Genomic DNA, 27,626 nt, shown 5'->3' on the forward strand with positions numbered 1-27,626 from the left:
GGGTATATGGAAGTTCATTGTACTATTCTTGCAACTTTTGTCCACGTGTGAAATATTATCAAAATGAATTTAAAAACTAAAATAAATAAAAATAAAGATAGAATGAAAGACAGTCAAGCTCAAATGAAAGCCCCCGATAGTCCCCAGGTAACAGAGGTATGGAAGGACCTCAGGGTCTGGGCAAAGCTAGTTGTCCTCCAGAAAGGACTACAGTTCAAATTCAGGCTTTAAATGGCTTTATTTTTTCCATGATTCCCCCACCCTCACCCCCAAATATCCAATGTCCTTGCAATATTGAAGGATCTTGGAATCTGAATATAGAAAGAATCACAATGGCACTTTATGGTCTGACCAAGTGATTGCAGAACGCCTTCTGTTGATGCTGGTGATCCTCGTGATTGTCTTTTACAGTCTGGCCAGGCCATCAAGGAAGGACTCTTATGGTTTGGGGCATCTGGCTGAAAACAGTCCCTCCTCCCACGATGCAGCCACAGGGTTCATCTGATTTAGTGAGAAGGTTACAGAACGGCTTTCCACCAGACAACATCCTCACCTCCGATGATCTGCTCCAATGGCCTCTGTGATGCTGCTAAAACCTTGTTCTCTGGAAAAGGAAAAAAAGCAATTTCAGTCCACGGTGAAGGATGGGCCTCTCCCACAGGAAGTCCTCGTCCCACTTCTGCTCTGTCAGCTCAGTGAAGGACCCACCCCTCTCTCCCAATTGCACGGCCTCATCCTGAGCACATCTCTTGCCCCCTACACTGCCTTCACCCAGAGACCTAGAGTTATTTCTGCCCAGGTCTTCAGACTAGGAAGAAACTGATTTTAAGTACTGACTGCTTCCTGACATCAAGCCAATGTGACCCAATTAGTAGGAATGTTGCCAGGATTCCTCAGGCCCCTCTCCTTCACATAAATGAACAACCCTGCCTTGTAAATACCACTGCCTTGGAAGCTAATCCTGAATTTCTTGGCTCTGTTTGTCCTTTGTCAAAGGAGTAACAGAGATTGATTCTTCCCCTGGGTTCAGCATGTACCCCTAAATCCTTTCTGAATGAGGAATAAATGGGAGGATGAGTAGCATCTCCTTGAGTTGAGTCATTCTGAATTGTACCACATTATATCTCCTGTTTCAAGCCACACACAGCCCTACTCACTTCAAAAGGGCCTCCAGCTCGTGCTTGACTTTGCCTACCACAGGTGGGCCCCAGTAGGTGAGGGCTGTGTACAGCTGCACCAAGCAGGCCCCTGCCCGGATCTTCTCCAGCGCATCCTGCCCACTGCTGACACCGCCAACCCCAATGATGGGAACTCTCCCTGCAGAGAAGGACATGGCCACCCTGTGAAGAAGGGCTGACGTTGGGAGAACCAGGAGCTCACAGACCCTGCCACACCCAAATCTGAAGACACAGACACCAGAATCCTTGCCTTGAGTGAGTGCATACATCTCTCGAATGGTCTGAGTTGACAAGTCCCGGAGGGGCTTCCCACTCAGCCCTCCTGTTTCAGAGCGCAGGGCACCCTGCAGGCTGGCAGGGCGACTCAAGGTGGTGTTTGTGACAATCAGTCCATCAATGCCCAGCTGCAGAGTGAGACAGAGAAATGTACCATTTGCCTGCTGGCAGCAGAACAGCCCTCTAGTCCCAGTGCCAAAGGACTCGGAAAAGGCCTCCCTGGGTCTGAGACGGCAGCCAGCCAGATGCCCACACCTACAGCCCCCAGAAAGCAAGCACTATACCAGACCTCACTATATCTCTTGAACGAGTCTATAGATTAAGCTTCAATATAACAATAGCAGCCATTATGTATTGATCACCCACAGTGTTCCACTAGGATAGGGTTTAATCCTCCTAACAACCCGCTTTATAACGTCTTGTCCAAGGCCTTCAGGTAGTAAGTGGTAGAACCAGGACTTGAAACCAGGACTGTGGGTTCCACGATCTGTGTTTTGACTACTGTCCTATGATACAGAGACCTGGTACTTAGAGGCTGGGGAGAATGAGAGAGAGAATAATCCAGTCCCAAATGAGATTGGCCAATGATGCAAGCACAAGTCTTAATGCCCTTGCTGGATGAAGATGAGGAAAGAGGGAAGAGACATGAGAAAAAGACTCACTCAGAGATTTATTCAAACATTCCCTTTGTGCTCTATGATTAATTACATCATGACAGACACCAAACCAGCCTTCAATATCCAGAGAGGAAATCACAAAGGCTGCCATTCCAGGCTAGTCCAGCTGGTCAAATGGCTTTTACAGACAAGAAGAAGCATCTCTCGTGTGTGGGTCCCAGTTTGCACCTCTCTCACCACCCCGGCGATATCCTCCTTATCCTGGGCTGTGAGGTCGGGGGCGATCTTCACCAGCACAGCCGGCTTGTGCGCTCCCTTCAGGGCGTCCCTTTCCTGCAGTACCTACAGCAACACAGCCACAGAGTGGGGACCCTGAGACTGCACCTGACGGGGCAGTCGTGACCTGCAGCCGCAGGTCAGTGTTTTCACACAAGCTATCAGACTAAAGCAACAAGGATTTCTGCTTTTCAGGAAACAAAGCCCTCAGTTATGCAAGAGACCCCCTTTAGGATGGACTTGATTAGATTCTTTTGAAGCCAGGGATTAAGTCCCTAATGTTATAGCTAGCAGTGGCATATTGAGATTTATTTAGACTTTTATTCCTAAAAGAGATGACAAGGAAACACCATCACAAGTACTGTGTGATGAAAAGTCATTCATTTCATTCATTCATTCCATGGACTAGGTGCTAGGAATACAGTGGTAAATGAAAGAGGCACGGTCTCTGCTCTCATGGAATTTAACGGTTTAACAGCGAGAACAGATAACTGGAGAATGAATGACTATTCAGTATAATCAGTGTTGTGATAGGGGATTAGAGGGTGCTTCGGGAGAGTACAGCAAGGAATCCTAACTGGTCCAGGTGTTAACAACAGGCTCTCAAAAAGTGATGCTGAAGCTTGGCCCTGGAGAATGAACAGGAGTCAGTAGGACAAGCTGGTGGAGTAGGGCATGCAGAAGAGATGTAATTGCCTACCTTGGTCAGCAGGTGGTGCAGCTTGGCCTTTCCCTGAAGGCTTCGCAGCCCTGCTGTATTGGGACTGGACACGTTCACTACCAGGTAGTCAGCCAAGGGGCCCAGGACTCGTACCCCTTCTGTGTAGTCCGCAGCAGCATCCACTGACATCTTATTCTTCCCCAGGTTTATTCCCAGTAGCAGCCCAGCTGTAAATATCACCGATCAAGAATTTAAGGCCATCCTTGACTGAACAGCCTATGAACATTATAGGGCTTCTACCTCCACGTCTGAACTTTCCTGCATCAGCTGGCAAACGTTTTGAACTATTGCACAGTGCTGCTGCTTGCTTACCAATAAACAGCTCACCATCTTTGCACGGCAATATTTGAGCCACTACTGAGATGTTTTACTGTATTGTCATTTTTAATTTAAAAAATATGGAAAATGGAGAAATTGAGTACAAATAATATGGATTAAAAAAAAAGCAGGCTTCGTAAACTTAATACAACAGAGAAACAGACAAAATCAGTAGGCCTGTCAGAAGGGTCAACTATATAATCTGAAGGGAAGCTTGCTGGACTTGAGTCAAGTGACTGGGTGTACAGTTGTAAACAAAAAACAAAATTAAAGAATATGTATAAAATACTAGAAAATATTTTAAATTATCATGTCTAAAATGTCAAGGTATTAAATATTTTATAATTCATAATTTTAGTTCTCTGAGAAGTGACTCCCCCTTTTAACTAGGGTGACCAGACATCCTGACTCCCCCAGGACAGCCATAATTACTCCTGTAGCCTGGGCATAATTATTAATGTCCTCTTTTGCTCCCTGAAAGTTTCTCAGTTTAGAGAGTAAGTGATATCGCCACCTTACTTAAAAATCCATGGGACTTATCACTTGACTTTATTTTGGACTTTCAGAAAAATATATTTTCACAAACATGGAATGTGTGAAAGCAAGGGGTTATCTGTACTTTCTTCTCCAAAGATACTATCCTATAAACAAACTATGGTACATACACACAGTGGAGTACTATGCCACGAGAAAGAACAATGATGAATCTGTGAAGCATCTCATAACATGGATGAAACTGGAGGACATTATGCTGAGTGAAATAAGTCAATCACAACAGGACAAATATTGTATGAGACCTCTATTGTAAAAACCCATGAAAAAGTTTACACACAAAAAGTAACTATCTTTGTTGGTTACCAGGGATGGGAGGGGTGGGGGGAAAATACTAAATAGACAGTAGATAAGTGCTATCTTTGGTGAAGGGTAAGACAGTACACAATACTGGGGAAACCAGCACAACTTGTACAAGGAAAGTCATGGAAGCTCCATAGACACATCCAAACTCCCTGAGGGACTGAATTGCTGGGTGGAGGCCTGCGGGGACCATGGTCTCCGGGAACATCCAGCTCAATTGGTATAACACAGTTTATAAAGACAATGTTCTACATTCTACTTTGATGAGCAGCATCTGGGGTCTTAAAAGCCTGTGAGCAGCCATCTAAGATACTCCACTGGTCTCATCCCTTCGGGAGCAAGGGAGAACGAACAGAACAGGATACAAGGAAAAGATTAGTCCAAAGGACTCATGGATCACAGCTACCAAGGCCTCCACCAGACTGAGTCCAGTACAGCTAGATGGTGCCCAGCTACCACCACTGACTACTCTGACCGGGATCACAACAGAGGGTTCTGGACAGAGCTGGGGAAGGATGTAGAAACAAAATTCTAACACAAAAATAAGACCAGATTTACTGGCCTAAAGGAGACTGGAGAAACCCCGAAAGTATGGCCCCCAGACACCCTTTTAGCTCAGTGATGAAGTCACTTCTGAGGTTCACTGTTCAGCCGGGGACTGGACGGCCCCATAAAACAAAACGGGACTAATGAGGCACAGCAGTCCAGGGACAAGGGCTAGAAGGCAGAAGGGGACAGGAAAGCTGCTGATAGGGAACCCAAGGTTGAGTAAGGACAGTGTTGATGTGCAATGAGGTTGTTAACCATTGTCATAAGGGAACATGTGTACTGTTTAATGAAAAACTATTTTGTTCTGTAAACCCTCATCTAAAGTGAGAATAGCAGCACAACTGGAAGAGCGTAGTCTACGTCACTGAACTGTGCATGTAGAAATTTTTGAAATAGTGTATCTTTGGCTATGTATATTTTCACCAAAAAAAAAAAATCAAGAACGGAGAGGGTTGACATGTTGTGGGGTTGTTAACCAATGTCATAAAACAATATGTGTACTACTGTTTAATGAGAAACTATTTGTTCTGTAAACCTTCACCTGAAGTACAATTAAAAAAAGAAAAAAAACCAAAAAACAAAGATACTATCCTATCTGCAAAGGTCAATGATACTGGCTACTTTTTTAACATCTGATGGTTGGGAACAGACCTGGAACACCAAGTTAGCTCACAAAATACATGTCAGCTCAGGCAGGATCAAAGAACATCTATACTGTTAACTACCTTCCCATACCCTAAATATAAAGTCATCCTATTTATCATCAGCTTGAAAGTAAATGAAATTTGTGTAGCTATTTTCTTGGTGTGGAGGGGTTGGGGGAGTTCAGCCCAATTAAACAAAAGCCTTATATAGCAAAGGTCCCTGGGTGGTGCATGCTGTTTACAATCAGCTGCTAACCAAAAGGTTGGCAGTTCGAACCCAACCAGAGATGCCATGGAAGAAAGGCCTGGTAACCTGCTTCCATAAATATACAGCCAAGAAAACCATATGCAGCACAGTTCCACTTTGTAACACATGGGGTCACCATGAGTCAGACAACAATCAACTTGACAACAATGGGTTTGTTTTGTTTTTCCTTACATAGCAAGGTCTCCAAGCTTCCCAAGTCTAGCACCCATTAAGACAAGCTCATTTATAAGTTTTAATTCTTTTCCACACAGTAGTCATCTGCCCAAACAGACAAGGTTTTGCAGTTAGAAGAAATTGCTGAATTATTCTATCCCAAAGGGCACCATAGCTTTTGTTAACACATGTTCCTTGACACAGTACTAGCAAGAAGCTGTCATCAAGGCTTCCAGCTGTGGGCCATCTTCCCTGATAAACACATATGTGCAGAGTACTGCTATAGGATTTCACTTCACTCCAATAAATGGTAGCACCAGAGTGGGGCTGAGAGGGTCAAAGAGGAAAATGATTCCTACTGGGCCGCTGCCTCACACAATTCCAGAGGACACCCGCGAAGTTATGTCAGGACCACATAGCCTTATGAGCACCTAGTGCAAAGTGGAGAGCCACAGAAAATGAGCATCAGCATTGCAGAAGCCTTCAAAACTGCATGCAGTCTCAGAAACAAGTCTTGAAGGATATCTTCCCAAGTTTCAGTAGAAGTTATCCCTGAATGGGGAGGTTTGTAATTTTAATTTTCTTGCAGGAATTAAGAAAATGGCACTCAAGTCCTGCTCCAATCTTAACTACTTCTATGATTAGAGGCAAGCCACATTGCTTTTCTTGCTTCCAAGCGTTCCCAGTTATAACATCCGTTCAAAACAAGGCAAAAACAGTGAGTTTTCATTAATGTCTTACTTAGTGCTGCTATAACCGAAACACCACGAATGGGTGGCTTTAACAAACCAAAATTTATTTCCTCACAGTTTAGGAGGCTGGAAGTCCGAATTCAGGGTGCAGACTCTGTAGGAAGGCTCTCTTTCTCTGTCGCTTTGAGCTTCTGCTCCTGGGGGATCTTCATGTGACTTGGCATCTCTCTTTCCCCATCTCTGCTTCCTCACTTGCTTGTTTAATCTCTTTTATATCTCAAAAGAAATTGACTTACAACAAACCCTCTTCTAATACTGTCTCATTAACATAACAAAGAAAATCCATTCCCAAATGGGATTATAACCACAGGTATCGTTATTGTTGTTAGGTGTTGGTTCCGACTCATAGCAACCCTAGGTACGATAGAAAGAAACACTGCCCAGTTCTGTACCATCCTAACAATCATTATATGCTTGAGCCCATTGTTGCAGCCACTGTGTCAGTCCATCTCATTGAGGGTCTTCCTCTTTTTTGCTGACCCTCTACCTTACCAAGCATGATGTCCTTCTCCTGGGACTGATCTCTCCTGATAACATGTTCAGAGTATGAGACGTAGTCTCGCCATCCTTGCTTCTAAGAAGCATTCTGGTTGTACTTCTTCCAAGACAGATTTGTTCGTTCTTTTGGAAGTCCATAGTATATTCAATATTCTTCGCCAACACCATAACTCAAATGTGTCAATTCTTCTTCAGTCTTCCTTATTCATTGCCCAGCTTTCACATGCATATGAGGTGATTGAAAACACCATGGCTTGGGTCAGGCACACCTTGGTCTTCAAGATGTCATCTTTGCTTTTTAACACTTTAAAGAGGCCTTTGGAGCAGGTTTTGCCAGTGCAATGCATTGTTTGATTTCTCAACTGCTGCTTCCATGAGTGTCGATTACAGATCTAAGTAAAATGAAATCCTTGACAACTTCAGTATTTTCTCTATTTATCGTGATGTTGCTTCTTGGTCCAGTTGAGAGGATTTTTGTTTTCTTTATGTTGAGGTATAATCCATACTGAAGGCTGTGGTCTTTGATCGTCATCAGTAAGTGCTTCAAGTCCTCTTCACTTTCGACAAGCAAGGTTGTGTCATCTGCAGAATGCAGGTTGTTAATGCATCTTCCTCCAATCCTGATGCTGTGTTCTTCACGTGGTCCAGTTTCTTGGATTACCTGCTCAGCATACAGACTGAATAAGTATGGTGAAATGATACAACCCTGGCACACACCTTTCCTAACTTTAAACCATGCAGTATCCCCTTGTTCTGTTTGAATGACTGCCTCTTGATCTATGTACAGGTTCCTCATGAGCACAATTAAGTGTTCTGGAACTCCTGTTCTTCACAACATTATCCATAATTTGTTACGATCCACACAGTCGAATGCCTTTGCATAGTCAATAAAACACAGGTAAACATCTTTCTGTTATTCTCTGCTTTCAGCCAAGATCCATCTGACATCAGCAATGATATCCCTGGTTCTATGTCCGCTTCTGAATCTGGCTTGAATTTCTGGCAGTCCCGTCGATGTACTGCTGCAACAACTTTTGAAACATCTGCAGCAAAATTTTACTTATGTGCAATATAAATGATATTGTTTGATACTTTACACATTCGGTTGGATCACCTTTCTTTGAAATAGGCATAAATATGGATCTCTTCCAGTCAGTTGGCCAGAAAGCTGTCTTCCAAATTTCTTGGCATAGATGAGTGAGCACTTCTAGCGCTGCATCCGTTTGTCGAAACATCTCAATTGATATTCTGTCAATTCCTGGAGCCTTGTTTTTTACCAATGCCTTCAGTGCAGCTTGGACCTCTTCCTTCAGTATCATCATTTCCTGATCATATGCTAACCCCTGAAATGGCTGAACGTCGACCAATTCTTTTTGGCATAGTGACTCCGTGTATTCTTTCCATCTTCCTTTAATTCTTCCTGCGTTGTTTTAATATTTTCCCTGTAGAATCCTTCAATGTTGCAACTTGTATAGAGGTTAGAATCTACAATACATATTTTTGGGGGACACAATTCAATCTATAACAATTAAATTGGGAAAGTCAGTTAAAATCTTGGATGGTGTGGTGAAACCAAGGAAATTCCTCGAGGAAAGGACCCCCAAGTTCCTTAGTGTTTGTTTTTTTTTTCCTATTGCTCAACCATGTTTATTCACTATCAGTGTTCTTGATGTTTATCCCACATGTTTCCTCCCCCAAAATAAAGAAAGCCCCTGTAATTCAACTCCATGTTACCTTCTGAGAGCTTGGTCTGCTTCTGCTGCCTGGCCCGTAACCTGTGCTCCACCACTGAGAATCCATGACTGTTAAATCCGTATCTGTAAGGGGACAAGGTTAGAGCCCTTCCACTAGAAGGTAAAGAATTCAGGAAGATAGTTCCATGGCTATATACTTACAGTTCCGCCACATACTTACAACTTAAATTTAAAAAAAAAGAAAATCGGAGCCAATTCTTAGAACTCCAAGGTCTAAACACCCCGAGACTCACACAGAAGTTGCCAGACCACCATCAAACATAAAGGGAAAGATCAAAATCTGCAAACAAGCCATTCAGCCAACTGGCGTTGGAAGCAGCCCTGACTCTGCAGAGGCAGCTGCCCCAGGCCTGTGAGGATCCAGCCTCCCTTCTTACTCATCCCGCTTCTGATAAGCCCATGCTTTCCTACCTCCTTGTCATGCCCCTCCTAGAACCTATCCCTCCACTCTATTTCCCCATCATTTCTGCCTATTAAAATCTTCCACGCTTCCTGACCTAGATCAAATCCTCCTTCTCCTTTTTCCAAAAAACTTCCAGTCACAAGTGCTCCCTCACCCCGTTGGCATTCATACAGTGATTTTTACCTATCTCTCTCCTGGCTCTGGATTTATATATATGCTTAAGTTTCCCCACTAGGCTATAATAATCTTGAAGGCAAGGGACATGTATTCTTTCTCTATCACCCTGTCATGAGAGCCCCACAAGGCAGGGACTTCATCTCTCCCATTCTTCTTGCGAACAAGATGGTAGCTATCGTGCAAACAAGAACGAAGACCCAGAGAAACTGGCCCAGAGCCTTGACACTGCCATGCTGTCCAACCAACCCTGGAACCACCTATTTTACCTGCTATGAGAAGAAAATAATAAACATCTATTGTGAAGCCACTTTTAATTAGGTCTTTGTTATTTGCAGCCAAAAGCAGCCTAACAGATACGGTGGCATGTGGATTTGTTGACTTAATGAGTAAATGAATGAATATCCACCTCAGTTCATTCATCCATATGTTCAACAAGCATTTACTGAACATCTACTATGTGCCAGGCACCAGGTGGAGCAAGTGCTCAAAGCACAGGCTCTCCCATCACATGCCACTTCTCGTCTACGGGGCACTGCCAACTACCACTATCTTGGTACCTACAGTTATTTGTGGCAGCCAAAATATAAACAAATATATTTTGCCCGGCCAATGCTAAAGATATTGACCCCAGCCTGCAAAGAGGTAGATAGATCAATAACCTGATCTCTAATGCCTAAAGATTTCCCCTAAAACTGTTACGATCAAGTGGATTCCGACTCATAGCAACCCTACAGGAGAGAGTAGAACTGTCCCATACGGTTTCCAAGGAGCACCTGGTGGATTTGAACTACCAACCTTTTCGTTGGCAGCCGTAGCTCTTAACCACTGCGCCACCAGATTTCCCCCAAGCAAGCACACTAAATCGAGAAGCGCAGCCAAATAAACTTCCCATGAGTCAGTTTCCCAAAAGGCCATTAATGGCTCCAAAGATGCCTATCAAGAGCTCCCCAAGGAGGCTCTTCTCAATATGTTACTAAAAAGTAGGAATTTCTTTACTTCCTAGATTTGCTGTAGTAAAAAAAATGTCCAGGGATTACAAAGAGAAGGGTTTCGTACAATCTAGAAGGATTCCCCTTACTAAAAGCAGTTGTATATGTTGATTATTAAATTCTCCTATTTAAAGCTGTGCTGTCTAATGCGAAAGCTGCTAGCCACATGTGGCTGAGCACATGCATTGTGGTTAGCCTATAAGTAAAACTCACACTGGATTTCAGAACTCATTTATCATGTTTATATTGATTACATGTTAAAATTATATTTAGTATATATGAGGTTGAATAAACTTTATTATTAAAATCAATTTCAAATATTACTTTCTAATTTTATAATGTGGCTACTAGAAAATTTAAAACTACCCATGGAACTCGCGGGCTAGGGCCTCGGAGTAACGATATGGAAGAAGCACATGCTCTGAAGTCAAAGGAGCCTGGGTCCATACTCAGGCTCTTTCATTTGTTATCTCTGTGATTGTACCGAAGTTATTTAGCTCTCTGAGCCTCAGTGGGTATACATGTTAAACTAAATAATAAAGCCTGCTTTCCAGGGTTGCTGTGAGAATACATGCCTGGCCCACAGTAGATGCTCAACAGGATTTCTGAACATTTGAGAAAAATGCGCACATTGTATGACAGGAGTGAAAAGGCAGAGGCAGATCTTACATCCCTGACAGCCCTGCCGTGAAGAAGGTGTTCTTTATTAACTCTAGGCTGCTCACCTACCTGTTAATGATGGCTTGGTCCTCGGGAAGGCGGAAGACTCTGGGTCTGGGGTTTCCTTCCTGAGGTTTTGGAGTAACGCTTCCTATCTCAACAAAGCCAAAGCCCATCTTAAAAAGTCCATCCACAGCTTCCCCATGCTTGTCAAATCCTGCAGCAATTCCTACTGGATTTCGGAATTTATGGCCCATAATCCTCACTTCCTGGGGAGAAGACAAAGTCAAATGTACAAAAGGCTGTATCAATGTTTTTCAAAGTGTGGTCCCTGGCTCACTTACATCAGGATTATCTGGGGAGCTTGTTAAACATCAGATTCCAGGGCCCAACCCTAGACTACAGAACCAGAATCTTTGGGGGAGATGGGCACTAGGGAAAGCTGCATTTTTAGTAATGCTTCCCAGGTGATTCCGATGCCCGCTTGAGGTTGGAAACCACTAGGCTCTCACTATTATTATTATCAAGACTGGGAGGCACAGAAGGACAAATACTGTATAAGACCACTATTATAAGAACTTAAGAAAAGGTTTAAACACAGAAGAAAACATTCTTTGATGGTTACGGGGGGGGGGGAGGGAGGGTGAGGGTTATTCACTAACTAGATGGTAGATAAGAATCATCTTAGGTGAAGGGAAGGACAGCACACACTACAGGGCAAGTCAGCACCACTGGACTAAACCAAAGCTAAGAAGTTTCCTCAAAACAATCAGATACTTTGAGAGACAGAGTAGCATGGACATGGTGTCTGGGGACCATGCTTTCTGGGGACATCTAGGTCAACTGGCATAACAAAGCTTATTAAGAAAATGTTCTACATCCTACTCTGGTGAGTGGCGTCTGGTCTTAAAAGCTTGCAAGCGGCCATCTAAGATGCATCAATTGGTCCCAACCACTTGTAGTAAGGGAGAACGAAGACCACCAAAGACTCAAGGAAAGTATTAGCCCAAGAGACAGAATGGGCCACATAAACCAGAGACTTCATCAGCCTGAGACCAGAAGAACTAGATGGTGCCCAGCTGCCACCAATGTATGTCCTGACAGGGAACACAACAGAGGGTCCCTGATGGAGCAGTAGAAGGATGGGGTGCAGAACTCAAATTCTAGTAAGAAGACCAGACTTAATGGTCTGACTGAGACTGGAGGTGCCCCAGAAAGCATGGCCCCTGGACTCTCTGTCAGCCCAGAACTAAAACAATTTCTGAGGCCAACTCTTCAGACGGACTGGACTGGACTATGGGACATAAAGAGATACTCGTGAAGTGTGTGCCTCTTAGTCAAGCACATACAAGAGACCAAAGGGGCAGCTTCTGTCCAGAGGTGAGATGGGAAGGCAGAGAGAGTTAGGAGCTGGTTGAATGATCATGGGGAATCAGGGGCGGAAAGGAGGAGTGTGCTGTCGCAGAATGGGGTGAGCAATTAGGGTCTCATAACAATGTATGTAAAAAAACAAAAATTGTATGGGAGACTAACTTGAAATGTAAACATTTAATTACAACAATTAAAAAAAAAAAAGACTGGGAGGAAAATCTCAGTGTTTCCTCCACTGGTTAAGGGGTGGGCACTGCCTTTTCCAGTTGTGGTTATGATTTTGTACCCTTTTATCTACTCCACTTGGTGGGAGAGAATGGCTAGTTGGTGTCAGCCCCTAGATAGTACTACCCTGAGCCCAGGGAGTGTCAAGCAGCAAAACCCTTTAATCAGCTTAATAAATCAGTCCCAGGTGTGACCCTCCTCAGCCAGGCTGATAAGAGACCCCAGCAAGGTCCCTCCCTGACCCCCAGATGCCTGTGGAGAGCTGGAGGGAGAAACGTGCTCAGCTAGTCAGACCTGATTGTTGATGGAGCCAACAAATCTAGCAGAAATATTTTAAAAGGTGTGAAAGAAATCAAGAGATGTCACAAAGCCAGTGTTTGCCAAAGGAATCTATCACCGTGAGCTGATGTGGCCGGGAAAACCTTTGAGAGAACTAGCAAGGGTCTCCAATGATGAGTACCATCTGATCCTGGAAGAGGAGGTAGAAAGGACACTCCAAGAAGGGAGAATAATAAAAACATGAAGGTAAGAATGTGCACAGCACCTCAGGGGAACAGTGAGGCAAGACACATGACAGGTCTAGAGAACCTTCCTTTCAGACAGTGGTTCTCAACCCTGGCAGAGTCCCCTCCTGGGGAGTGTCCAGCATCACTCCCAGAGATTATGGATAATGTGGTCTGACACAGGGCCTGAGCATCTATATATTCCAAAAGCCTCCCAGGTGATTCTAACACACACCAGGGTTGAGAACCACAGGTTTAGGGGAATGATGGAGAGCTAAAATTGGAAAGTTAGGTTGGGATGAGATTATGAAGAGTCTCAGCTGTCTGAGTCTTCCAGCGAGGAAGAATGAGGTACCTCAGACCGCAGTGATGCAGAACAGTGCCTAAGGGCATGGATGCCAGAGCCAGACTCCAAAGTTTGAATCTTGGCTCTGCTACTTCCTGGTTGTATGACTTTGGGCAAGTCACTTTAACAACTCTATGCTTCAGTTTCCTAATCTGTGGACGGGATGATAGTAGGACCTCTCTCATGGAACAGTTGTTAGGATTAAATGAGAATACTGCATAACACAGTAGTCCCCACATAAGAGTTAGATATAGTAAGAATTACTATTATTATTGCTGGGATTGAACTCCATGTTCCCACTGCTAACTTGGGGCTCTGGTTTCCAAAAGGGATATTCCCAGCGAGTACATTAGGGGATGCCACTCTTCACCTTGTATCTAATGCACAGGTGTTCTGGGAGCACCTACCAGCATGTCAGAGTCTTGAAACGTGGCACGAGGAAGTAGCCCTAAGGAGGTAAAACGAATAGCCAGCTTGTGGGCTGACTCAGGGTCCAGCAGCCCCTGCAGAGCTGGCATCAAGTGTTCAGCATAGAAATGCTCATCTCCTACGGCAGTCAGGTAGGAAGCGAAGAGAAGTCCTCCACCCCCCAGGATGACCACGGCATCCTGGGCCCGCTTCTGGGAAAAAGAGCACATCAGAGGCCCCCTCAATGCCAGGATGCAGCACCCTCTAAGCCCTTTACTCCCACACACACAGAGGACATAACAGCATGTCATATGAAGTGATGTCCCTGGCCTTCTGCTGACAGTGTTCTCCTTCATTTCTAGTCACACACTGGCCTCTACAGTCAGAGTCTGTATCTACACTTGTGCTGACACACACACTTACCTGGCCTTGAAGGCTTTCCTTAGGATTGCAGGCCAGATATTTTTAAGAGGGGCAGTACTGCCCCCTAGGGAGCATTTAGGGGGCATTGTTGCTGGTCACAGTGATAGGGGAGTGCTAATGGGTTTAGTGGCAACAATCGGTTAGGTCAGATTCCTGCAATGCTTGAAACAGTCTGACACATGAATTGTCCCACATCCTGTATAACTTCTGAATGCCCTCTGACACTCATGTAGGTAAAAAAAAAATTCTGTTCTTAATGATCTGAACCCAGAACTAACTGTATTTCACCACATAAAAACAAAGTATCTACTGTATGGTATTCATATACATTGACTTTCCCAGGAATGCAATTACCTGGTAAATTGAGGGACAACTGTACTGTTTTGTACTGAACTTTACCAAGAATTATTCACAATTTCAGAAAAGTGTGGTACAGTGCTTGGGGTGGTTGAGTTAACAATATACCTGTTGTTTTTGTCAGGTGCCATCAAGTCGATTTTGACTCATAGAGACCCATGTGACAGAGCAGAACTGCCCCATAGGGTTTTCTAAGCTATAATCTTTACGGGAGCAGATCGCCAGGTCTTTCTCCTGTGGAGCCACTGGGTTCGTTCCAACCACCAACCTTTTAGTTAGCAGCCAAGCACTTAACCGTTGCACCACCCGGGCTCCTTAATATATCTTAATATACCTATAGCATTCGAGTTTCTAAGTACAGGTTCAAAGAACCGACTATCTCAATTTCTAGGTGAGTCATGCCCCAAAATTTGCATATTGAAATATGTTATTTTATTATAAACTACTTTCATTTAATTTCTCCTTTATAGTCCAGTTAGGACATTGTGTTGATTTTTAAGAATTATACATAGAAAGAATACTTATACATAAATTCCATTTCAGGACAATAAAGAGAAGTTGCAAAATATGAAAAAGAGAAGCGTCAGATCTTATTGAGTGGAGAACCACTATCCTAGCTGAAACGTGATCCACAATGCTTTTCTCTAATTACCACCGCCAGATGGTGAGTCCCTCATTCATTTATTAATTCAATCATTCATCAAATATTTATTAAGCACTTCAAGGTGGGCAAAACAGACCTGATCCCTGCCTTCAAGGGGCATACAATCTCAGCACGAGACACTCAAGAATCAGTGATCATGCAAATATGTAAACATAAGGATTGCTATAAAGAAAAAAATTTAGGGTAATGGACAGACCCAAACTAGTATCAGAAGTAGGGAAAGGCTTCCCTGCTGCAGTGACTTAAAGATGATAGCTGAAGGATAAATAGGAGTTTACTAGGAGGAAGTAGGGGGAGGGAGCACATTTTTCTGGGAGAGAGAAAAGTGTAAAAAGGCTCTCAGTGACAGAAGAGAATGTGACGCACCCAAGGAATTGGGGGTGAGGGGAGTCTGTTTGGAACCGAGGAGTGTGGGAAAGCCGGGCTTAAAATGAAGCTAGAGAGATAGACTGGGTTTTCTTCCCTAAACAAGTGACATGATCAGATTTGCCTTTAAGGATCACTCCTAGCTGTTAATGTAGATCGAATAGTAGATGTCTCGGTTCTAGTCTCCTCCAGGAGATTATAGGAAGCCCCCTATGTCAATCAACAAATATTTGAGCACCTACACATGGGGTCGCCATGAGTCAGAATCGACTCCACAGCAGCTAACAACGACAAGGACGACAACAACTAGGTGCTCAAAAACCAAAACCAAACCCGCTGCCGTCGAGTCGATTACAACTCACAGAGAACCTACAGGACAGAGTAGTACTGCCCCGCAGGGTTTCAAAGGAGCAGCTGGTGGATTCGAATTGCCGACCGTTAACCACTGCGCCACCAGGGCTCCTAACTAGGTGCTAGGCCTTGGGAATACAACAATGCGCACGTCACATCTAGAGCCCTGCCCTTACAAAACTTTGTCTAGAAGGGCTGGGACCGTGTCTTATTCTAATTTCATTCCACGTTGCATGCAGCACACCATGAAAGGCGGGTGATGTGTTTACTGAGTGTCCCCGTGCCAGGCTCAATATAAATTTGACCTACCTGCACTGACACAGATCGGCAACTACCTATCCAAGTACGTGCTCTCACACACACCTTCACAAGCAAACGTATAAATAAATGCACACGCACGCGCATTTGCGGATGCTCCCACAGACACACAAACGGCCCCAAAGGGGCCCACGCTCTTGGAGTCGCCTTAAACCTACACCTCGCCCCTACCAGCCCTCCAATCTCCGCTCTCCCGACCCTACTTTTCCTCGCTGTGGCAAGAACCCCACTTGCTGGACTCACTTTCAGATGTCTCCACGCCATGCTCCTTCTGCCCCTGGTCCCGCCCCAGTCTCGCTCCCATTGGAGGAGATGGCGGCGAGCCTCCAATCCCCGCCCGGGAACTGACAACTCACCAATCGCCGGGAAGGAGGTTGGGGCGGGCGCCCCGAGAGCGCCTTCGCGACAGGGAAGGCCCTAGTCCATGCCGCGGAACTGATTTGGTACTTGCGCTGGTGCGCAAAGGGGACGGTCTTGCCTCTTCCGCCCGCGGGTAAGCTTCGTCGCTGCGGTACGCGGTGGTGCTGTCCTCAATCGAACTATACTTATCCGGTTTGCAGAGGATATGAGTCTCTGAAGCTGGGAGGCTAAGCAGAGCTTGTCCGCCAGCCTGCAGCCTCGAATCCCAGTGAGGGCCTGAGGCTCAGTGAGGAGGCAAAGGCCTGTAGAAGCCCTTGAAATGACACCTGACTCCTCTGAGCGCCGCAAGAATAAAAGTGGCCATAAGGCTTCCCACCCGGGCACACTGAAGGGGCTGTAAACCCCCAATGCTTAGCGAAAATTACATCCTTAAAAGGCCCCAATTTTTTATCTTTGTGGCCAGGCCGCACTATGAGTTTCGTGGGCCCCCTTCCACCATAAAAAGAACAAAGAAAAAAAAAGTTATATATATGTATATATGTGTGTGTGTGTGTGTGTGTATACTTGTTAGTTACCAAGGAGTGGGTTCCGACTCCTGGCGGATCCAATGTGTGCAGAGTAGAACTACTCAGTAGGGTTTTCAAGGCTGTGACCTTTCAGAAGCAGATGTCAGGTGTTGTCTTCTGAGATGCCTCTGGGTGTGTTTGAACCCCCAACCTTTTAGCTAGTGGTAGAGGGCTTAATCATTTTTTATTTGTTTATACTAAAAATTATGTTTTGCAGCTACATTGGTATAAAGATTAATATGTTAAACATTATTTGACTAAAATGTGTCTTTTTTTTTTCTGATTTTAAAAGAAATCAAAACATTTTCATGAGCCCCTGTGTTGTGGGCCTTGGTGCTGTGCCTGCTGTGCCTAATGGACAAATGGGTCTTCGTTTTGTCTTGGCATTCTGATGCAACAGATGTGGAAGATATTTTAGGAATACTAAGTTTCTAATCAAGACCACGAGTACGCAGCTTGCAGCTTTGTTGGAGTGTGGTAGATTGCAGGGCTTTATGCTGATATGTCACTTTAAGGAGCCCTGGTGGAGCAATGGTTAACTGCTGGGCTACTAACTGAAAGGTTGGCAGCTTGAACCCACCAGCAGCTCCACGGGAGAAAGATGTGACAGTCTGCTTCAGTAAAGATTACAGTCTTGGATACCCTATGGGAGCAGTTCTACTCTGTCACATGAGGTCGCTGTGAGTCGGAATCAATTCCACTGCACCCAACAACAATAATGTCACTTTACAGTCCTCTGAGCAATCATGTCTGTAATCCCTTACTTTGAACAATGCCCTGGTTGTTGGACAATTGCTTCGATAGACCCACTAAATATCAACAGCATTTATCATCATTATTGTTTGGAGGCACTACACCCACCGGTGCCATTGTCAGCCAATTGTATTGTTCTTTCCTAGGTACTCTTCCTAGGTACTCTAAACATCAGTTAAAGTAAGCTTAACTGATGCCCACCTGAAAATAACATAATAGCTGGGCTATTATCATAGAAATTAGAGCAGAAGAAAGAGTGTTTGAAACATTTTTAACTGAAGCCATTTTTTAATTTCACCATTTTATGAAGGTAGTGAATTTGAAATAAATTCATAGACCTACTAACGCCTTTAGAGACAGATTTTACTGCAGTAATTCACCTGCTAGGTGTCTCAGAGTCCACATACAATAAAAATAATTGAAAATATTTATCAAGCTAATAATTATGCTTATCAGTCTGCCTTTTACACTTTAATGTAGTAAGTTAATTCTGCATAGTTGGTCTACATAAATCACTTCTCAGCCTAGACGAAAGACTACTTAAATGTTGATTCTTCAGTTCTAAGCAACACTCTCACTAACTTTTGGATTATTTGAATTAAACTTTGTATTGATAGAGTGCTTGTGCTGTAGGCAAAGCATCCATTAAGAGAATAGATCAAGCACTGTGAAAAAGGGTTGAAATGTGCGTTACAGAACTGTGTGAGATACTGTGTAAGTTGATGATCAGAGAAGATTCCATCAGCATCAAGTTTTACATAAAAATACCTGAAAATATGTATGTATATGTGTGTGTGTGTACACAAAATGGCTTCAGTTAAACACATTTCAAACACACTTTGTCTTCTTATCTAAATTATATACATACAGTTATGCGTTGCTTAATGTCAATGATACATTCTGTGAAATAGTACGTTATGTGATTTGGATTTTATGTGAACACCACATTATATACAGGTAGTTCCTGGAGTACAAATGAGTTCCGTTCCTAACTCTGTCTTTATGTAGAATTTGTATGTAAGTTGGAATAGTTAGGTATGGTTTGTATCTAACATCAGTTAATCAAATGTTTGCCTTAGTATATAATGTACCTTTCTATGCATAAAAAATATTAAAGAAATACTTCCACATACACTAAAACTTCCTTAACATAATAATAATACAGTAATGATAATGTTTTGATGCATGTCACAAAGTAGTGCCCTTTTGTTATTACGAACCATTGTATGTACCTCAAATTTTTAATATAATAGGCTTTACAGGGGTTGGTTCATAACTATGAGTTGGACGTAAGTCGGACGTTCATAACCCAGGGGTGATGGAAAGTACAGTAAGGTACATACATAAGCCAGTAACATAGGCATCTATTACGACTATCAAGACGTGTATTATAAATTATATATGTACTGTAGCATTATACGCCTGGCAGCGCAATCACTTTGTATATGAGAGACATGAGATGCACATGTTGCATGGGGGAAACTGCTGTGTTTGCTACATCTGGTGACATCCGATATGTCCAGTTCTCCAATAGGGATTTCTGAACTCTATTATAACCTTATGGGACCACGCAAGTATATGCAAACAAATGTTATGTAGCGCGTGACTGTGTTTATATACGTGTATGCGTGTATATATATATATGTACATATATGGAAATTGACATTTTGTAAACTTCGTAAACTGGAAGTATCCTGCACCCAGATAATTCCATTGCAGTACAGTCTTGGTAAGGGTGGACTCGTCTGCTCAGACACCTTCCAAATAAATTGCAAACTCTTTATCCTGGCATTTAAAACATTTCAGTTTTCTGGTTTCAGTTCCCACTACTATCCTTCCGCCCCCTCCCCCCCGACACACAAGTAGAATTATTTCTTTCTCTTTATAAATACCTTCCTCTTTCCCACCTCTGTGCATTTATTCCTGTTGACTCCTCTACCAAGATGCCCTTTTCGTCTGTCTAAATACGTCCATTCTTATATGTTCCATTCAAATGCTGGAAATAGTTTCTTTGTCAGCTGAACTGTCATAGCACTGTGATAATACTTTTCATTGTCTTTATTGATTACAATTATTATGTCTTTTCTTTCCTAGTTAGACTATAAACTATTTGGAAGTAGAGACCACACCATATATATCCTTTAATTGATGACTGCAGTGTTTTCCAAACTGAGAAATGTATTCTTGGGTCTGCACTTTAGAGAATTTTTAATTTTTGTGCCCACTCCCGTAATGATTTTAAAAAGTAATATAAGCATATTCTGGATCCTTTGGATAACCGCCTTAACCCTGAAACCTGCCAGCAGATTTCATCTATGATCACATTTTGGCACCAAGAAAGAGAACTGGCAGTAATACATAAATGATGCGGGTGCAACTGGTGGAGACCAAATGACATGCTATGTGAATAAAGGTTAAATAAAGAAAAGTAGTGAAAGAGTTGAATTTCCCCTACAGCATGAAATAGAGTGAATGCCAAATGAAAAAGAACCTGTGTGGTCATAGGCCAGAACTGTGTTCATCTGGCAAGTGACTATTGAGTTCAGCAATATTTGAATTTCATTGGCTTTCAGTTTTGTATTTAATTTGTATTCATTCTTTCATCAAATATTTATTCTGTGGTTTGTATGATTGTGTAAGAGCTTTAGCATAGAGTTTATGCCAAATTTTATGTTTTCATGTATTTAAGAAACAGAATACCAAAACCAAACCCATTGACCTTGAGTTGATTCTGATGCGTAGCGACCCTATAGGACAGAGCAGAATTGTCCCATATGGGGTTTCCAAGGCTGTAATCCTTATGAAAGCAGGCTGCCACATCTTTCTTCTGTGGAGCGGCTGGTAGGTTAGCAGCCAAGTGTGTATCCACTGCACCACCAGGGCCCCCAAGAAACAGCATACAATAATTTAAATCAAGAATAATTTTCTTAAAAAAAAAATACATTACTCAATTTTTAGCAACACTGGCTTGGATATTCATTGTCCTCTACCCCCTTACAGTTTAGACTTAGCAAATAAAGATCTATTGTAAAGCTAAAGGCATATCCAGTTGTGTAGACACAGATGGTGCCCCAGCTGTAATGACCCATTGCTTTATTGATCTCTGCTATTTGTTTTCAGCTTACAGGAACTCCATCTGGGCCCTTAAAACAAAACCTTTTGTCTCCTTGACAAATTATTCCCAATTCCAAAAAGAATAATGTTAATAAATAAGATATAACCACCAAGAATATATTAAAGGACCAGGCAGCTGCTGAACCCCCAGACTTTTCTTGCTCATAGAGAGAATGTTCTTCAAAGGGAAAACCTGGATTTGGTTATATATCAGAACAAGTATCATTCTAGGAAGTGGATTAAATAGCCCAGAGCAACATGGAAAAAATAATTGTTATTCAGCTTAACGGGTTTGAATGCAGCTTTAAGGAAGCAGAAAATTACTGTCGTGCCCGGAGAGGATACCTTGCTTACACTTGGAACCAGAAGGTTCAAGATCTCGTCCAGGACTTTTTGGAAGAAGGGAGGAAGTGGTGGATTGGGCAAAAATTAATACTACTGAGAAAACAACGAAACAACCCAGCTACGGCTCTGAGGCTTAGTGTTTATGAAGGAAACTTCCATACTTTTGCTGTGGGACAGGAAAGAGAAGACAAATGTAAACCTTCTGCTTTTGTGTACAGAAAAAATTAGTCGCTTCATCACCATCATTTCTCTGAAATGTTTCCATTTTTGTGCTACAGCCTTTGATTTGTCTTTGTAGCAAAGGTAATGAGATTTTTCTCAAATAAGATTTTTAACCTCAAGTTAACTTGCCTAATATTTCACTAAAAATATTATGGAAGACTCTGAAGAGAGAAACCTTTTATGGTAACTTTTTTCCTAATACGTAAACATCTTTTCATTATTCTCAGCTCTAAGTTTCCTAACACAGAAACTAAGAGAGAAATTATCTGCTACTGTCTTTCTTACATAGATGTTTTCAAAATATGCAACATAATCTTTGAGATCTTAAAGAAAAATCCAAGGCATTATTACATCATTGTCATCTTCCTTAAAAGTCGAGGTAAATTAATAGTAAGCTTTGTAATAAAGAACACATAATATGAAAAATGAACAATCTATAACATGTGGGGGGAAATCCTAAATCCTGATTTTTTTCATCTATTGGAAGCTATCAAAATTTGGTTTTCAGATTAACTTTTTTAAAAATGTCTGACTTTTGAGTATGAGGCTCATTTGGGTGTGGTCTCCCTTCAGCAGATGTTGTGGCCCACCATGCCTCAAAACCCATCAACTGCACCTGCATGTCCAGAAACTCTAGTTTGATCTCATCAGAAAGGGACTTCTGCTTTGTGAGGCATTATTTCATTTGCCAGGCTGGTAAGTGATAAAACTACATGCTGACAAAGACCTAAATTTTGAAAACTGGTTCTAAATAAGGAGAATATGTGGGAGTATTTGTTAAATGGTCTGTGGTTGATGGATCAAGGGCGGATGTAGAGATTTTGATTTTCATTATCTTGATTGAAGTGATAAACTCTGTTTATTTGGAGTGCCTTCCATATGCATCCCACTCTGGTAGTTGGAAAAGAGCTGGGCCTTGATATTACCATCATGTCTTGACTTGGGTGGAGTTCAGGAAAAGTTATGTTGGTAACCACCATTTTCCACCTGTACATCCCTGATCCATTTAGGACTTGAGGCTTTGGAGGGAAGAGTACTAAAGCAAAGGAGGAAAAGAGAGAAGTATGGTGTAGGAAAATGAGAAGGTGAAGAGGGAGGGAACTGGTATCAGTTAGAAATTTGCTTCCTCAGAAGTAGATCAGAATTAAGCTTTATATGTATTTGTGTGTGTGTATAGTTTTTGTTTTGTTTTGTTTTTTTGGTTAAGCAATGTTTTCCCTGGTGGTGGTTTCTACTTTATCACATTCACATAAAGCATTTATTCTTAGCTCAGTGAATTCTCAGAGACCTTAAGATGTCTCAGATTGTCTAGGTGAAAGTATTGTTCCACGCTTTAAAAAAATCACAAATACATTCGTATTGAAATCTGAAGCATCTATGGGCAACTAAAACAAAACACATTGCTATCTTTCTCTGTTACAAGAAGGGGAAAAAAGCATCACCTTCCTCAAGTAGAAATATTCAAAGTACCTGATATCTCAAAGTATTTCAATTTATAGTTTCAAGCCACTCATTCTTCAGCTTTTCAAGCTCTTTATGATCTGTTTGTCCTGTTTTGCTATATAGCACGCTGTTGTTAAGGAGGCTGAGGTTTTAAGCCTAGTCTCTGCAATAATCAAGTGGTCATGTGTTTCATCCTCACAAACTGCACCTCTGATATTGACCAGCCATCTTACAATTGTGAACCATATTTCATCTTCATAGGAGGTTAATCAGTGCACCTCATCTCCAGAATTAGAAAAGCAACTCCTAATATAGCCCAGTTGATGATGCTTATCTATCCATTTTTCACTCTTTAAGAGTTTTTGGACATTCTCAGCTGTTCTTGGTTTTTGAATAAAAATGATACTGTAATTTATACGCTTGCAAGAGATTATTGCTATGGAATATAGAATGTTGAAGATACTCTTGGACAGAGAGAATTCTATTCAATTAATCTAAGCCAGTTATACAAATTCTGAACCTACGTTCTCAAAATGAAAGGAAGTAGGTTACCATAGTTAAGAGCTCAGACTCTGGAGTCAGACTTCCTACGTTCAAATCTTGGTTCTGTGACTTTCTAGTTTTGGCACCTTGGGCATGCAACTTAAGCTCTACCAGCCCAATTTCCTTCACAGAGTTATTATAAGGATCAAATAATAAAACGATGTTTGGCACAATATCATTATTACTACTGTTATATTATTGTACAATTTCTAATTTTTTTTCAAAGATTATTTTCTGCTCCTAGGTGGCTGCCCATTTATATCAAAGGTGAAAGTATTCTTGGAGATCCAACCTTGCTAAAGCTAACATATTAGGACAACATAATTGCTTAGAAATATTAAGAAATAACTATTAATGTAATAGAGTTTGTATATTTTATTATGAACTTATGAAATGCTTCTTTCAAAGTAATATTTTAGTGGGAGAAGTGTTTGTAAATGTCTTCCTTAACATTCAAAAAGAAATCTAATATTTAGTATTATAATACAGTATTACTGAGGTTACAAATTGACTGTCACACTTCGATAACTGAACTCCTGATCATGAGGCCAGTAATAGTTGTTTTTCTCTTAACTCAAGAAAAATAACAAGCTGAAATAATGTCCTTTATCTGAGCTAGCGTACAACTGGAGGGATTCACTTTGAATAGGAGCACAGAGTTTACAGTGACTGGAGAGAAGGCAGAATCTTTGGGTACCAATGCTGGTAGGTGGGAGGAGTCTGTGGAAGGGCTCTTTTGATTGCTTCAATTTTCTCCTTTGAGGTAGAAAACAATGTTATCACCTGAAAATGAGGATGAGGGAGGCACCTAGGCATTGGAGATTGAGTACAGAGGACGAAGTGGCGTCATCTAGGAGAGTGGAAGAGTAAAGGAATAATTTCTTGAATAAGAATCAGCACAAAGCTGTTTCCTAGGAGAAAGACACGCTGCTATCTCCCTTTCCCACGGCACTTTCTATTTCTCTGCTGAGTTCAGTAATTCCTGCAGTGTCACACAGAACTTATGATTCTGTTATATGGTTTATTATGGTAAAGGATATAACTCAGGAGTAACTCAGGATAGGAACAGGCAGGAATAACAGGAAACAACTCAGGAATAGCTCAGGAGCATCATGAAGAAGCGCTGAGGCAAGGCACAAAGTTCCTCAAAGTGGAGGGCATGTCCCTTCCCCTGGATGCTCTCCTTAAGGATTCTCTCCTTCAGGAAGCTTCTCGATGGTTCAGTGTTTCAGGCTTTTATCAGCCAGCCCACACACTCATTATTGATTACTAGGTGGGTTCCCAGATTGGTTCCTGACAGTTAATACAAACACTCGGGTGTGACCAGTGTAGCCCAGCAAAGAGGCCAGGGATAAAGACCAAACTGCCTGAGGTAACCAAAACCCCAAACCCATTGTTGTCGGGTCAATTCTGACTCATAGCGACCCTATAAAAGAGAGTAGAACTGCCCCATAGGGTTTCCGAAGAGCAGCTGGTGGATTTGAACTGCCAATATTTTGGTTAGCAGCTGAGCTCTTAACCACTGCGGCATCAGGGCTCCACTTGAGGTAAAGTAACTCTTAACCTCACAAAGACTAAATAGACTAAGGAAGTAATACAAGTACCAGGCAGGCCGCTGGAGGTTCATTATCCTGTATTTAATTTGAGATATGGTCATCATGGCTATATGATTTTCTCTAACCGTGTTCAGCAGCATAGATAAGAAACTCTTGCAAATGTACACAAGGACGCATATTCAAGAATGTTATTGCCCACAACCTCCTTTGTTTTTTGTAACAATAACAGTTGTAGAATACAGAGAATATAAAGATAAGACGTCATATCTTAATCTGAATTTAATTCCCTTGTCTTCTCGGTGTTGACCCAGTTGGTGGACCTAATTTTGAGATGCTGGCTATTAGTAGGTGAGATGACTGTGCTCCAAAGCAAAAGGGCAACTTCAGAATTCCTGTTTTTTTTTGAGTTTTCTTTTTTTTAACTAGATAGTAATCTCTAAATTGTGTTTTCCTTATGTGCACATAATGATTAAATTGTGTTTTCTTTATGTTCATGTAATAATTATTTTGTAGACTTACATCTGGAGCTATTTATCCTATAAATTAAATTAACTTTTGCATCAAACTCCAAATAGATGCCTTTTCAGACCTAAATGCCAGTCACGTAAGAAATGGAGGTAATTCTCATTTACCACAGAGACCCAAGAAGACAAAAAGAGAAGTTGCAACGCTAAGAAACAAAGTGACCTCAGGTAAGATCTTACTCCTATACCAATTCAAAAATCAATGAAAGCGACTCTTGCCCTAAAGGCTGGACTGAATTAATGCTGAAATGTTCTCAGTAAATATTTGTTGCAATATTGCAATCTTTGCTTTAATGTTACATACATTATTTTCTTGATATGCCTTTAGCCATCTTCTGTTCACATATGCCGAAATAAAACAGAAGATTTTTTCCTCCCCTACAAAATTTATCAAAAAAGAGTCTTCTTAGAGTAAAGTCCTTGCAAAGTTTTTCAGATTATAGTGTTCTCTCTTTCTTTTACATTGAAAAACAAATACTATTTGGGGAATATCCATTAGCCTGAAATGACCTCAATCAATAATAGTGTTAGATGATTATACAGATCACTTGACAGATGGGTAAAAACAGGGGCAGATTATCCAATAGGCAAGGTAAGTACGGTGCTTACCAAATCATCTGTAATGAACAATTTCATCAACGATGTGGTGAAACCCATGTGAAATTGCTCCCTACAGATTAGTAAGTAAGCACAAGTAAACCTGTGCTTACCTTGTTTACCGGTCATCTGCCCGTGTCAGGGATTGTAAATTTGAAAAAAAGGCTTTGATTCTGTAGGAAGGTACTAGGGGTTGGGAGAGAGACAGATGCCAGCCATACCTAGAAGGAGAATCTTTGATGTGGTGAAAAAATGTGAAATTGTTCGCTACAGATGATCTGGTAAGCAAGGTAAGCACTGTGCTATTGGATAATTCTCGCCTAGGTTAAAAAAAAAAAGAGACAAAGAAATTAAAAGCGGATTTAGTGATTGTTCCTCAGGCTATGACCCCACAACTGTAAGTGTTAGAAGTCCTTATGAACAAGCCCTTTAAAAATCACTTAAAAGAGGAATTGTGAAGGTGTTACTGTTGCTTAGAGATCATGAATGTATCTACAGAAAAATGGAAAAACAGACTTTTCTAAATGTTGTGTAAATGAGTACTTGTGACTTGGGGGAAAAAGTATTTAGTGATAGCCTCAGATGGAAGTGAAGATAATATATTTTGGAAAAATGTTAAATAATTCCTGAAGTTGTTCTGATTATAATTAAAGCACTAATGTTGAGGATGCATTTGAAAGGTTTGAGTAAAGCTATTTCATGAAATGTAGAATTTTGTGACAGCAATGCTTCTAAATGCATATGAAAAACTACAGTTCCCAGCATTTCCTGTTACTGATATTCTTCTTGTCTCCCCATTATCCCATTCCTTAGTGCTCAAGTTAGCTTCTCATAAAAAATTCATACACACATTGTCATGTGACCCTAGTTGCTATCCCTGTAATGTGACAGCACACTCTTCCTTTCCACTCCGGATTTCCCGTGTCCATTCAACCAGCTATTATTCCTTTCTGCCTTCTCATCTCCTCCAGACAGGAGCTGCCCATTTGGTCTCATGTATCTACATGAAGTAAGAGGTACACGCCTCACAAGTATCACTTTATGTCCCATAGTTCAGTCTAATCTTTGTCTAAAGAGTTGGCCTTGGGAATGGTTTCAGCTCTGGACCAACAGAGAGTCCGGGGGCCATGTCTTCCAGGGTCCCTCCAGTCTCAGTCAAACCATTAAGTCTGGTCTTTTTACT

The 27,626-nt window shown here is 41.9% G+C and overlaps 2 protein-coding genes across 5 annotated transcripts in view; one reads left to right on the forward strand and one right to left on the reverse strand.

Moving 5' to 3' along the window:
- Window positions 1-244: 244 nt before the first annotated feature.
- On the reverse strand, window positions 245-16,696 carry DHODH (dihydroorotate dehydrogenase (quinone)). 4 transcript variants are annotated; one of them, XM_004387773.2, is made up of 9 exons: window positions 16,664-16,696; window positions 13,941-14,153; window positions 11,158-11,357; window positions 8,840-8,922; window positions 3,048-3,235; window positions 2,300-2,413; window positions 1,429-1,582; window positions 1,158-1,317; window positions 245-604 (listed from the first exon to the last, which is right to left on the reverse strand). In XM_004387773.2, the coding sequence occupies exons 1-9, from the start codon at window positions 16,682-16,684 to the stop codon at window positions 550-552; spliced, it is 1,188 nt and encodes a 395-aa protein (XP_004387830.1). In that variant the 5' UTR covers window positions 16,685-16,696; the 3' UTR covers window positions 245-549. The 4 variants fall into 4 exon arrangements, with proteins under 4 accessions (XP_004387830.1, XP_023597640.1, XP_023597641.1 ...); XM_023741872.1 differs by lacking the exon at window positions 2,300-2,413; XM_023741873.1 differs by lacking the exon at window positions 1,158-1,317.
- Window positions 16,697-20,948: 4,252 nt separating this feature from the next.
- The window catches only part of PKD1L3 (polycystin 1 like 3, transient receptor potential channel interacting), a 113,293-nt gene continuing 106,615 nt past the window's right edge, over window positions 20,949-27,626 (forward strand). Inside the window, 4 exon segments of the mRNA XM_023741926.1 lie at window positions 20,949-21,491; window positions 21,493-21,694; window positions 22,354-22,476; window positions 25,898-26,044. Of these exon segments, the coding sequence (XP_023597694.1) occupies window positions 21,387-21,491; window positions 21,493-21,694; window positions 22,354-22,476; window positions 25,898-26,044 (577 nt within the window). The 5' untranslated portion in view covers window positions 20,949-21,386.

The sequence above is a fragment of the Trichechus manatus genome, unplaced genomic scaffold (genome assembly GCF_000243295.1).
Source record: "Trichechus manatus latirostris isolate Lorelei unplaced genomic scaffold, TriManLat1.0 scaffold00194, whole genome shotgun sequence".
In the NCBI taxonomy this organism is placed as follows: domain Eukaryota; kingdom Metazoa; phylum Chordata; class Mammalia; order Sirenia; family Trichechidae; genus Trichechus; species Trichechus manatus.